Genomic DNA, 13,195 nt, shown 5'->3' on the forward strand with positions numbered 1-13,195 from the left:
CGTTTCTTTTACTAGCAAAAGCACTCACGTCAGATATGCTCAGAGAGCCAAGTTTCCATTTGAAGTGCGATACTTGCTCATTTAGGGTTCTGTGAATTTTGTGGGTCTGCACTGACAAATGAGTTTACAGGTGTCTGCAGTACACTTGTGGAACAACAGCAAGTGATAGTGGGACTCATTTAGAATAAAAAGGCTTGGCACACCAGCTTAAAGCGGAGCGAGCTCAATTCAGAGATATCTGCATGTTTTTGTATTACAGTATGCTTGTAGGTGAAGTTTTCTTGGCAGAAAGACCTTGCAACCTAGGGTGCTCTCAGCAGCATTTTCAGTTTGGATAGTCGGAAATGAAATCTCTGTTACCTTTGATGGCTAGTCAGCTTTTCTGTTTTCGGTGAGTTTTCATCAGAATAGAGTTCTGATTTCCATGAACACCTCAACTCACGACAACTTCGCCATGTTTGTGCTGTAGAGCCAAGTTTCAACTTCTTATTTGTTCCTCTGGTTTTTTTTTGGAAGAGGACAAAGTTAAGCTCCAGAAGCTATCAAAACCATTCTCAGGTGACTGTTGCTGGAAAGTACTTTCTTTTGTAGATCCCCAGCCAGGTGTGCTTACGGTTCCCAAGGCACAGGGTGCTCTGCTGTACCTGGTGGTGTGAAGAGACCAGGTGGGATCACTCTACTGGCTTAGCCGCAGTGACTAAATTGGAAACATACCCACACATGGGAGTTCTGTACTGGTGTAGAAAGTGTCAGCTGCAGTAGCAGTACAACTGGGCTGTGATTTAAGATTATTTGTGCACGTTTCTGGCAAAAGGTCTAATTCTGTGTTCCTCCTGCCTCCCTTGTGCCTGATGCTTGTGAGGCTGGATGGTGAGCTAAACCAGGGACCTTCCCTCTCCAAAAACAAACCCAGCAAAAGGGTTCTTGTGTCAAAGGGATGCGTCCGTGGGCCTGGTGTTTAGTGTCGTTGCAGTGGTTGGCCCAGCAGACCACGAGTGGTATTGGGCATAGGTTAGGACTGTGGCATTGCACCTCAGTTGCCGTAATACCAAAAGAAAGCCCAAACCTTGCTTAATTCTACGTGATTCTCTACTGGTTAGGCTCAGTTTAGAGATGTTACAGACCTACCCTAACCTGTGCTGGCTGGACCCATACTGTGCAGTGGAGACTCCTGGTCCCTTCGTAGCCTCTCTCAGGGGAACCAGCTGTGGTTAGTGATGCTGTGTCCCTGTTCCTCGCCCTTTCTATCAGGTTCTGGCTCCTCAAAGCACTTTTCTGGGACCATGGTGGGGATCTTGCCTTTGGGCTATGCGCTGCCAGTTAGGTCTGGTGTGTCTGTGGGGAACTGCTCCTCAAGGGCTCACTTTGCGGGCCGAGGGTCACTGGGATGTGCTGCCCTCCTGCCATAACAGTGCTGTACTAGTCAGAGTTGTTGCAGTGTTGGGGGAACTTCTGAGCTTTCCTGGAGGTCAGCTTCACTAATTTAGCACACCAGACTTCATGGTCCCTGTTGTGTCATTGTACTTAGTCAGACCTTTTCAGTATACATGAACCCAGTAAATATTGATACCCTAGGAGAGGCTGGTGCAAAACTAGACAGCCTGCCCAATCTGTGGACAGTTGTTATTTTCTGTGCCTGTTGGGACCCCTGTGGACTCTCTGTAGAGATCTCTCTGGTCTCATTCACGAATAATGTGTATCCTGGCCAAGGTCTTTTATTTTTTTCCCCCGAGAAAAGCTATAAATGGATACATGGGGGTCTTCATGCGGGGAAGAAAGGTTGCTTTCTTTTAAAGGAGTTAAGGTCCTTGAAATTGTAGTTCTTTGAATTTGTTCTGGTTTTGGCAAGTGAATTAGGTGATGCAGTAAGAAACTAAATCTTGTTCCAGACTTTTCTGCGTCCTCAGATTGGTAATGGGAGTGTGGTTTAGTGTCTGTTGTGAAAGTAATCTCAAGAACCATGGATAACAATTACCCATAACAATTTTCCCAGCTGAGTCTCCGCTAATGCTCAGTTTAGACTGGTGCCAGTGCCTCACTGCTGCTGCCTTTGACTATCGCTTCCATTACAACACTACTGCATTTAGAAAACAACACCTTTTGGCAGAAAACTCTTTTTCTTTGTAGTTAATAGCATGTGATTTCTGATAGCAATCCCCTGACTTCTTGCTATTTTAAAAAGTAAAACTTTTAAATCTGAACTTTATAATATAAGGTTTTAGTGAAAAAATGACTCAGTTGCAGAAAGGCTAGGTGTTTTAAATAAACCTTTGAATCAGTCTTATTTCTGCCTTTAGCGTTTACTGGCTTCATGCTATTCTGATGTAGAAAAATGCAGGCAGTCAGCAGAGCTACTTGAGTAGCTGGATTATTGGGGAAGGGTGCTATGATACAGAGTTTGGTTTAAAAATTCTGCTCCTGGATATGCAGTCTGAATGTCATCTTTATGCTGCTTTTGGGTGGATGCCAAACTAAATAGCCATCGAAGCCCGCGTTACGGAAGGAGATGAGGAAAGGGTATGTCTACCCTGAAGAAGCTGGTGGTTGCACTTCAGCACTGGCTGCCTGTTACAAAGTGGTGGTGTAGCTGGGGTATCATCTGTAAAGGTCGTAGAGGAATATTGTTGTAGTTGATAGGGGAGGGAAACTGGGGGGGGTTGTTGCCGTATGTTGTCTTCTTTAACGAGGGTTAGTGCAGTGGCAGTGTAAGTTACCCAAAGGTGGCTCGCGGCTGGGTTGGTTACACCTGTGAGCAGGCTGCCAGCACTTGGTGCAGGCTGCGCTTCCTTTCTCAGTACAGCCTCTGTTAGACCCGTGTGTTTTACAGAGCTCTTCAGCTGGTCTTCTGACACCCTGAAAAGCAAACTACGGTGTCTCAGAAGCCCCCTGAAAGTGTTGCCAGTGAATGCACAGAGGCATACCATAACACGGGCACGGTCATACGGGAAATCTGCAGCAGAATTTCAGAGTAGATCCCCTTCCACTTACTCTTGGGTGCTGTTGCCTTTTTTTTTTCTCTTTCCTGCAACATCAGGCAAATATCCTCATATGAACAAAGCAGCGGGTTTCATGCCAGAGCTTGATTCTTCTTTTTTCCCAAACAGGAGCCACTGAGTTCATGCACTGCAGTGATGGGACAAATCACCCTCAAGTAACTTCTAAAAAAACCCACTGATGTAAATAATCTTAACTATGTGATTTGAATAATGCCATCATTGGATCTATGAAATACATAACCATTATAAAACAACTACCTTGCGTGGTAGAAAGAAAAAAGTAAATTAAAAGATCATGTGGTCTGTCCAGCGAATGCACCAGCTGTGCATTGATCATGCCAACAGCCAGGCAGGAGAAGAGTCATGGTCTGTTGAGAAGGAGTTAGAGAAATTAACTTCTCCAGAACAAAACAATATGCTATTTTCTTCCACGTGTTTTGTGTACTAGGTGCTTAAGAATAGGCATCTGCAAGAAGGCAATAAAAAAAATACAAACAGTGCTGCAGATTCTGTGCAGTGTAAACCGAAAACCAAGCTAAGTAATGGTGAAGGTGTGTTTCTGTGAGGATAGGGAATGGAGGTTAGCTGGGTGTGCACATATGTAATTTCTTTTATCGAATACAAATGTTTCTGCTTTGCTGTACTCCCCTGTAGGTCAGTGCTGACTGTTGCTTGTGAACAGACTGAAGTACTGCTTTTTGACCCAATATCTTCAAAGCACATCAAAACTCTTTCTGAAGCTCATGAAGACTGTGTAAATAATATCAGGTAGGTCAGAAGGCATATTTTGTCTTACCATAGATGAATTTCTTATGACAGTCTGATAAGTTTGTGTTATACACTTTCTCGGAGAGAGGGAATTTTGTGAAGCCATTAGGCTGCAGTTTGCTTTGTGCCATCTTCCTTCTCTTTGGTGTTGGGGGTGGGAAAAGGCTGGAAAGAGGAAAAGGAGGAATCTGAAAGTGGTCGTGGTGGTATATAATGCTGTCAGGTGGTTTTGTTGATGCAGGAGCTGCAGTTTATGGGAGGGGAAGAGTGTTAAGGTATTATCACTTGTTTTAACTGGCCTTTGGAATGCCCTAAATGAACGCGGCAAATCAGCATCACAAGTAGTATGTGATTTATGTTTGAAGTGCAAGTCCAAGACTGTAGCAAGGTCAAATATTTATATGAATATAGCTGTTATTTTAAATCGTAAGAGTAATTGTCCTAGTTGTGTAGAAATTTCCAAACAGAGATTGGCTGGTTTAAACCAGGTATGATATAGAAGAGCTGGGAAAGTGAAATGGCTTCCACAATTCAACTTAAACGTAGTATTTATGGTTTAAATCCTTTGCCTGTTTCTTGGGATGAAATGGAAAACAGCAAGTGCAGGAGCCTGAATCATCAGTATTTTTGTCCTGTAGTGTTTTTCCTTTTAAATTCTATTATTTTTAGTTGTTCTGTGTCTGAGGATAGACTTTGACATGTGAACTTAAGACACTTTTTAACCTTGTGGACAATATTGCAGCCTCTCTTCACTCAGATTCGCAAAGCAAAAAAAACCCCAAAAACTAAACCCAAAATAAAAAATCCTAAGAAAACTGTAGAAGCAACCTGAGCATTTCCCCTCAAAAGAGCTGAATAAAACGTGGGATGCCAATGTCTCTACACATTCATGAGATACATTGATGTTTTTCATAAGTTGCCTGTTCTTTCTGGAAGAGGCATCAGTTGGATGTCTTTCAGAAAAGCTAAAGTAAAGGCTGGGGCCAGCTGACACAAATAGAAGAGGGAGTGTTGAGAACATGCTTTTCTGCAAGGAAATACAGCTTTTCACATGTCTTACATGCCAGTGGTTGTCCTTTAAATATGCTTAGTTTTTAGATAAAGCTAGGTCAGAAAGCCATGTTATCAAGATATCAGAAGGCAAAGGCAAACTGGGTTTATTTTGATTTTTATACACCCCTAGTTCAGTATCTGATCTTTATATTTAAACTGGTCTTGCTAGGGTTTCAAGTGAGTTAGTCTGACTCATGTTTTACAAATAGTGTTCTGTTGCAGGCTCCTTGACCAGTTGGCTGTCTCTGTTGCAGTTAGCTGTGCTGGTCTTGAAAATTTATCTCATTCCTTGGTTGAGAACTGCATTGAAACTTCCTGCCACTCTCTTCTCTTATTCAGAGGATCTCCTTTCTTTCCACTTTGGCTGTCTGTGAGGCTTTATTTGTCTATTCTTGGTCCTTAAATGTCTTTTCTCTGTGTAGTTTGATTTACATAAAAATACCAGTACTACCTCCAAGCAGATAACTCCCAGATCTGCTAGTAATTACCAGACTAAGGTCCTTCCTAGCAACATGTAGTAGACTTTTTGCTTTCCTTTGAAATGCTTCTTAAAGCTTTTTTTTTTTGTCTTTGTAGGATATTGGCATCTTTGTCTGTGTTTTCCTGCATGTCCCCATTTGTTTTTTGTTATAAACTTAGTTACCAGGAACTTAACAGTATTCTGTAATATATGGTTAGTACAGCATTACCTGGAGCATTGTTTCTGCTTAATGAGCAGGACTCCAGGCACTATAGTACTATATATACTATATACAGCACTGTATAGCACTATAGAAATTCCGTGTAATACGCACCAAAAAAAAATGCCATTACTGCTGTGCCCTATAGCAGTTATGTGTGAACAAGGAAGCATGTAGTGGTCCTCTTCCAGTAGTCTCCAAGTTGCTGGGGATTTGTGTGGAATCATCTGAAGCAGACTTTTTTTTTCCACCTGAATTTGGTCAGGTTTTGAGCTTACTTAAAACTCTCCCATGGCATAGCTCCATGGCAGAAATGTGTTTCAGGGAGTTTTTAATAGTGTTGTTAAAACTTCCTAGCTTAGTTTGAGGCCTTCTATTTTTTTTTGTTTTCCCTCCTTAAGTAGGAAGACAAGGAACAATTAATGTCTATTTAGTTTCACCAGGTCAGTCAGTTTTATATAGGTGCGTTATATGCATCTTCCATTAGCTGTTTTTCAAGTGAATCCTAGTCTACTTGGTCATTCCTTGTATGAAAGCTGTTCAATACCATTTGTATCTCCCTGCCTATTTCTTCTGAAATGTATCTGTTGTGGGTGAAGCAGGGTTGCCTGTAGCATCCAAAATAAAGACAAATGATGGATTTATACAGGTAAGAGGTATGCTCTGTTTTACCCTGAAAATCTGAAATGCCAGATTCTTGCCATTGTAGTTGGTTATTTTTCATTGGAGTTGTTGCAATTTTTACATGATGTAGCCTTGTTCTAAGTCTAAAAGATAAAATGCTGTTTCTAGGGGTAACTTACCACATGTCTCTGTGTAGATCGTTCTTGCCTTAGTATTCATGTGCAGCTGCTTCTGGTGTTTTTTGGACAGGTTTTATTTTCACTTCGATGTCAGATAGGACTTTTTTTCCAAATGTGTTCATCAGGCATGAATTCCGAATATAAACCAGTATGCTTTCTCCTTCTAAAAGTAAGGGCATGTATAAATTGCAGTGGGAATGGAGTATGATAAACTTTGATCTGTGTAATGCAAACCAAATAAATTTATCCAGTGATATTCTCAGTGAACCAAATAACTTGTCTAAGTATGCTTTCAAACAAAGTCTTCTCTTCAATTTATTACCTAGCTATGCCTTTTTAGTGCTGATTCCAACCCTTCTAGCCCCTTCTGTCCGATGGAGTGTTTTTACATCAGATATTCTTTCCTTCTGTAATCACTTGAATGTGTTCAAGCTGCCTCATGCTACTTCAGGCAGGAGTGATATATACATTGAAATTTTGCTGAAGACCAGATACTATCATGGTAAAGACTTACAACCTGAACAGGCTAAGTACTTAACCTGCTCCGTGTAGTAATCCAACTAGTATGACCCATATTCTTTTTCACTTTCTTGTCTTTTGCCATTATGACATTAGTAACTAGCCTGTCATCTGTTAAGAAAGCAGAAACTGAAGACCTGCTAAGCGCAGAACTTACAGTGGATATGGAGCACTACGCTTGTGATATAAATTCACTGCCACATGGAAGTGTACTGTAGAACTGCAGGTCTGTAAATACCTTGTGAAATACATAGCAGTAGGCTTGCTCTTTTTGCAGTAGTTTGAGTTTAAACAGAGTTTCATGTTATATTGTGTTTCAGACTCAAACCACTCAGATCTCAAATGCACATCTGTATTGAAGGAGTCTATAAATTTGGGTGGCCTGTGCCACTTGTGCTACGTCCAAAGATGATCTGAAACTCTCATCCTAAACCGTGCTGTGCACTTGCACTTTGATACATGTACTTGCTTTTGTGCATTTGAAAAGCCCAACTTCACATGTGTGCTGGAAACACATGAATTGTAGTGTCGGGAAAGGAAAGGCAGAAATATGGGAGCAAAAGCCCCTTGCTTTTTGATGGGGACTGTTGAGACTGTCCAGGTGGTACAAAACCATCCTGGATGCAGGAGGTCTACATGGCTCCTGGCTCTGCAGCTGCAGCGAGCAGGGCTCCTGGGGCGTTGTGGAACTGGATGGGCTCCAAAGCAAAAGATGGGCAAAGGTGGAAAGAAATTAAAGCTCCAGGGAGATGTGCAAATAGTGGCAGTGTTCAGATTTAAATCTAGTACATGTTTCCAAGATAGCAGTACTGTGTATGGTGTAAGCCATATGGTTAGTAAAGTCAGCCATACATCGTACACTTAATCTGCTGGATTAAATCTCTCAGAAATGCACTGTTGTATGTCCTATGTAAAACCATGGGGGCAGCTTTTCAGCATGCTCGGTGCAGACATTTGGGGTGCCTCGGGTGTCCATGCAGACATGTGGCCACTTCACAGAGTGGCAGGAGGTCTGGTTGGAAAGGGCCTCTGGAGGCCTATCATCTGTAACAGCCTTCAGGTAAAAGAAGGGTTTACAGTTGCCTCACCAGCACCTTGATAAGCCTGGCACTGAGCGTTTCCAGCACAGGCGGTTCCACTGCTGTCCATGCAGGGCTGGCTAGGCAGGGCGTTTCTGAAAGCAGATCCTCATTGATCAACTCCTGTTGCAGGCTTTGCGAAGAGTGCCATGTTCTGCCTGTGCCAGTGGGGTCAGGATCTGGTGAGAGCTTTTAGTTGGGACTGACTACATCAGATGATGCTGAGCGACCATGTGTGGTACAGAGCAGCATCAGGCCTTGTGGAGGGGGAGGCATTCAGGCGTTAGCTAGAGGAGGCTTGAACACCGTGTGTTTCGGCAAAGCTAGTGGGATGTGTGCCGTACAGAGCAGCAAGGTTTAAAAGTCATAGCGGGCTTCCAGTAGGAATAAGAAAAGGTGATCTTTATTTTAAAAACCTCCTTTGAGTACAGGGAGCTTATGTCTGCGGTGGGGAAGAGAGTAAGATTTAAAGAATAGTAGGGAAGAATGAGGGTGGATATGTGAGTAGAAATGAAGAGAGTAAAGAAGAGCATGGGTTTAATTACGAGCTGACGGGGTCTTGTGTAGTCTGAAATGGAGATAGAATTGCTGTGTCTTCTGGTGCCACCTGTTCATAGTAGCGAAAGGATCTGGCAAAAATGGTAAAGATGAAAGGCATAAATTACAAACAATCTAGGCTAGCAAACTTCTGCTGCAGGGACTGCCAAACCAGCCAATGGGAATATCTTGCCAGTGGCCTAAAGGCTGACCAGTCCTAGGATGTTTGTGCCTTATAAAGACTTGGTAAGTTTAAAGCTGAGTATTGTCCAGATGGGTAACTGATTTAGTTACAACAGGGATTCTCTGTGAGCATTTGTTCCACTGGTGGCTTGGTGGTTGTGTGATCTTTACATGATTTATTAGGAAAAAAAAAAAACCACACACAACACAAAAACCAACAAACCAAAAAAACTTCTACTGTGCTTCTGCGGGTTTACTAGTTTGCTACTACAGATATACTACTGGTTCGTATCCCAACAGTACTATTTTTTAAAGGAACTGCTTCTATTAGCAAATATCCTGCTGTACGTTAATTTTTTTAATAGAGTGGCCACTCTATTTATTTCTGTGTTAGCTTAAATTCCCACTTAAGAATATTTAAATTAGAAAATGCCCTCAGCAGCTACAGTGTTTCTCTCCCATTTTCAGGTTTCTAGATAATCGACTGTTTGCAACTTGTTCTGATGACACTACAATAGCACTTTGGGATTTGAGAAAGCTGAACACAAAAGTGTGCACTTTACATGGTCACACCAGCTGGGTTAAGAATATCGAGTACGATACCAATACAAGATTACTAGTAACGTCAGGGTTTGATGGAAATGTGATCATCTGGGACACAAACAGGTACGTGGCTGTGTTCGTGCTGTTATGTTTCTAGAACACACAAGGATAGGGTTCTTCTGTACAAGGTGGAAAACCTGCTTCCTTGAATGGTGCTATAATGCATTCTTAAATACTGTGATTAGTTTATAGCCCTTATCAACAACTTGCATCAGCTTTCTATGGTAAAAGTCTGGTAGCTAAAAAGAGAGCTTTTCTTGCTGACAAGCCAAAATGTAGTGCTTCCTTTTTGAAAAAGTTCTGTCCTCATTTTTGTGGTAGTATGAAAATGTGACTTCTGCCATTTCATTAAAATCTGATTTAAGTAGGATAAAGACAGTATTCAAAAAAAGTTTTAGGATGAACAGGGATGCTAAGCACATCTTAGACTCTTTTGGACGTTATTAGAGACTTGAGTCAAAGCTAACTGCAGCCATTTCTTCTGTTTTTTGTGCTGCCCAGGTGCACAGAAGATGGATGTCCTCACAAGAAGTTTTTCCATACCCGTTTTCTTATGCGAATGAGGCTGACACCAGACTGTTCCAAAATGTTGATATCAACCTCCTCTGGATATCTTCTCATTTTGCATGACCTTGACCTAAACAAATCTTTAGAGGTTGGCAGCTACCCAATTTTAAGAGCTAGGAGGACTACATCAAGTTCAGGTGAATGCTTGTGGAAAAGTCTGTGGCAGCTTCTGTGTTAGAGGTGTTTTATGGGATACTCTTAGCTAGCAAAAGAAGGCAGAGGTGGAGTCGGAAGGATTCTGCTGAGGAACTCTTCAGCATGGTAGCTGCTCTGTTCAGGGGTCACACACGTCTCTACTGTTGAGTGGTACGTTCTGATTTGAGTTAAGTGTCTAGAGTAATTTTTGGTATCAAGACTTAAGCATTGCACGATATAGTACCTGTCAAATTTTGTCACGTTGAGCTGGCAGTCTCTCGTTTTATTTATCCACTGTCCTTAGTCCTATGATAAAAGAAACTTAACACATGTTGAGTAGCCTGACTCTGCATGAGCTCCAGCAGCTACTAATGACTGTTGTGTAGTGGTGTGGTTACTCTAGACAGCAGACGTGGAAGAATTGCGTGCTCTCAGATTTCACTGCTTGCTTCCTCCTGCTTTCTGCCAGTAACAGAGCAAAATACTGACAGAAACTCTGCAGTTTGGGGTGTCAGGATGTAAAGGGAGTGGCCTGGGGAAAAACTCGTACCCCAGCTTCTGGTAGTGACAGTGCATAAGAAGGAAGGCAGGCAGATCGCCTGTTATTCCCAGTAGAGTTTGTTGTGCTGGCAGGTTGTTTGTATGAGGCACAACCAGAATGGTGCTTTCAGACTGTAAACTGAGCTTTGAAAGGTGCTTTCTTAACAAGGTGCCTTACCCTATACTTAACATTTCTAAGGAGAGTTAAGTTGGCTGTGCTTAGCTGTTATGTTCACATGGCTGATGCTGTTTGCAGACATAATGTTATCAGGTTCCTCTGGTCCTCGAGCTGTTGGTTCACCATGTCACCAGAATGAATCAAGTCCACTGTCCGAGAAACACATGTCACGGTCCTCCCAACGAGAAGGTAAGAAAACATTTTAAAAAAATACAAAAAATCGTAGACTTTGGCTCTTGTATCCAGAAGAGGCCAGAGTGTAATAGTGAAAAACTGCATTATTACCTCTGTGACTTTTAAAAGAATAGTGTTGCTGTGACTTCTATTAAACCAATAAAATATAATTGCACACCAAAGTCTGGGGATCTAATCAGTTTTTTTCCAAGAAATCTGATAACAGCAACAAGATATTTATGTTATATTAGTACATCATTGTTGTTAAATAGAGGTGCTCCCTTTTCCTTGTGTTTTTCCCTTGAACAGAATTTCCATGAGGACTCAATAGCATGGAAAAAGAGTATGCAAACAGGTCTTAAATATGGACAGAGTGTTTTATGAAGTTCTGATTACAAACCAAGTCCTACCTACCTAACTACAGAGCTATGAAAACTGATGATCCTGTTATTAGCAGGCTTCCTCTGAATCTAGGATACACTTTTAGAGAGTCAGTGTGAACTTGGCAAATTGGTATATACTTTGTGAATCACATGCAATGTAAAATAAATATAATGGTAAGTTTTAACTACTCGTGGTTGTGAGATGCTCAAACATGCTTATGAAAGGAGACTTATCTGGATGCCAGGGCATGATTTACCTGTGAAAAGCTTTCTAGGGATGAGGGGGAGAAGGGAGGCAAACTGCATACAGCTGAGCATGCTTTGGAAGGAATTTGGAAAGGATATCATACAAGTTTGAGAACCAGTAGTTCTTTCAAAACCCCTCACTCTTTAGACTCTGTTTTAATGATAACGAAGAGCGTATGTGTGGAAAGTTAACTCTGACTTAGTTCACCATATGAGGTGACTTAATGCAGGTCTTAGAAGGCAGATTTCAAAAAAGAAGCTATTTGAAATCAGGACCGAGCCCATTGATACTAGCTTCAGTTGTTTGTATAACCTCTCTGTTGATCTATCCTGTCATAAAGGTGCAGTCTTTTCTAGCAGTCAGATGCAAGTGTCACATATTTGTCCTAGTTTCAACATTAGACTGATGAGAGAGGTGAATTTCAATGTATAGACTTCGTTGAGACTGACAATTCACTTCCCCTTCTAGGTGGATCACCTAGAAATAGTTTGGAGGTCTTAACACCAGAGGTTCCTGGAGAAAGAGATCGAGGCAATTGCATTACATCACTACAGCTACATCCAAAAGGGTGGGCTACGCTTCTTCGGTGCTCAAGTAATACGGATGACCAGGAGGTAAAACAAATACGTGTTTGTTTTGTTTTTTTTTTAAAATACATTGAATAAGAGGTATCAATCATACAACTATATTGAAATTTCCTTGTTTTGGGGTAAATGTGCGTTTGGATAGTTGGTTATTTCTGCTTACTGATGCATTAAGTTTACACCAAGATTATGAAATTATTTTTTCTTTTTTTCTTACTGACCTCATATGACTTTGTATCCCATAATCAGTACTCCTGTTGCCCAGCTCTTTCACAGAATACATTTTATAGTTCACAGCTCTGTTAAAAGTTCTTAAATAGTAGTTGTGCTACCAAATACATCACTTAAAAATAGGTACCTGCCAAAGTATAGGAGGCCTGAACTTGGAAAAGACAAGAGGATTAGAGAGTGGTGTATTGGTGAACATGGTTTAAGTCGAGCAGAGAAGCTCCTCTGAATTCCTCAAGTGCCTTTGGAATGTTTCCTACCTCCATTGGTGCTTCAGGGATGAAGTGCTCCTGCTCTGCTGATGAATGCTTTCCAGAGGCTGCTCCTACACTGCTGTGAAAAAACATCATGGCATATTTCTTCTTCTACTTAAAACTGCCACACCATAGGTCTGAATATGATGAACTCCAGTGATGTTTATGAAACATCAAAGTGCCTTGGTCTCAACTGTCATGCTAAAACTCTGCAACTTAAATATAAAAGGCGTATCCATGATCTTCCTGGCTGTCACCATTTAAGGTGGCCCAGCTCTTAAAATGGGTCGCAGACACTCTCTGTTAACCCATAGAATTGATTTGGTTGGAAGAGACCTGGGATCGTCGAGTCCAGCCTTTGCCCTAACACCCCCATGTCAAGTAGACTGTGGCACTTGAGTGCCATCTCCAGTCTTTTCTTAAACACCTCCAAGGGACGGTGACTCCACCACCTCCCTGGGCAGCCCATTCCAATGCCTAACGACCCTTTCTGGGAAGAAATGCCTCCTCATTTCTAGCCTGAACTTTCCCTGGCGCAGTTTCAGACTATGCCCTCTCATCCTGTCACTCATTACTTGGGAGAAGAGGCCAACCCCCACCTGGCTACACCCTCCTTTCAGGTCGTTGTAGAGAGCGATCAGATCTCCCCTCAGCCTCCTCTTCTCCAGACCAACCCCCCCCAGC

At 41.9% G+C, this 13,195-nt stretch overlaps 1 protein-coding gene across 1 annotated transcript in view; it reads left to right on the plus strand.

Moving 5' to 3' along the window:
- The first annotated feature begins 1,283 nt into the window (after positions 1-1,283).
- Positions 1,284-13,195, plus strand: part of DCAF10 (DDB1 and CUL4 associated factor 10) — a 14,854-nt gene continuing 2,942 nt past the window's right edge. Inside the window, exons 1-6 of the mRNA XM_009699695.1 lie at positions 1,284-1,324; positions 3,651-3,764; positions 9,087-9,284; positions 9,723-9,925; positions 10,720-10,830; positions 11,914-12,059. Coding sequence (XP_009697997.1) covers positions 1,284-1,324; positions 3,651-3,764; positions 9,087-9,284; positions 9,723-9,925; positions 10,720-10,830; positions 11,914-12,059 — 813 coding nt within the window. The remainder of the gene's footprint in view (positions 1,325-3,650; positions 3,765-9,086; positions 9,285-9,722; positions 9,926-10,719; positions 10,831-11,913; positions 12,060-13,195) is intronic.

Source organism: Cariama cristata, unplaced genomic scaffold (genome assembly GCF_000690535.1).
Source record: "Cariama cristata isolate BGI_N322 unplaced genomic scaffold, ASM69053v1 scaffold26474, whole genome shotgun sequence".
Classification (NCBI taxonomy): domain Eukaryota; kingdom Metazoa; phylum Chordata; class Aves; order Cariamiformes; family Cariamidae; genus Cariama; species Cariama cristata.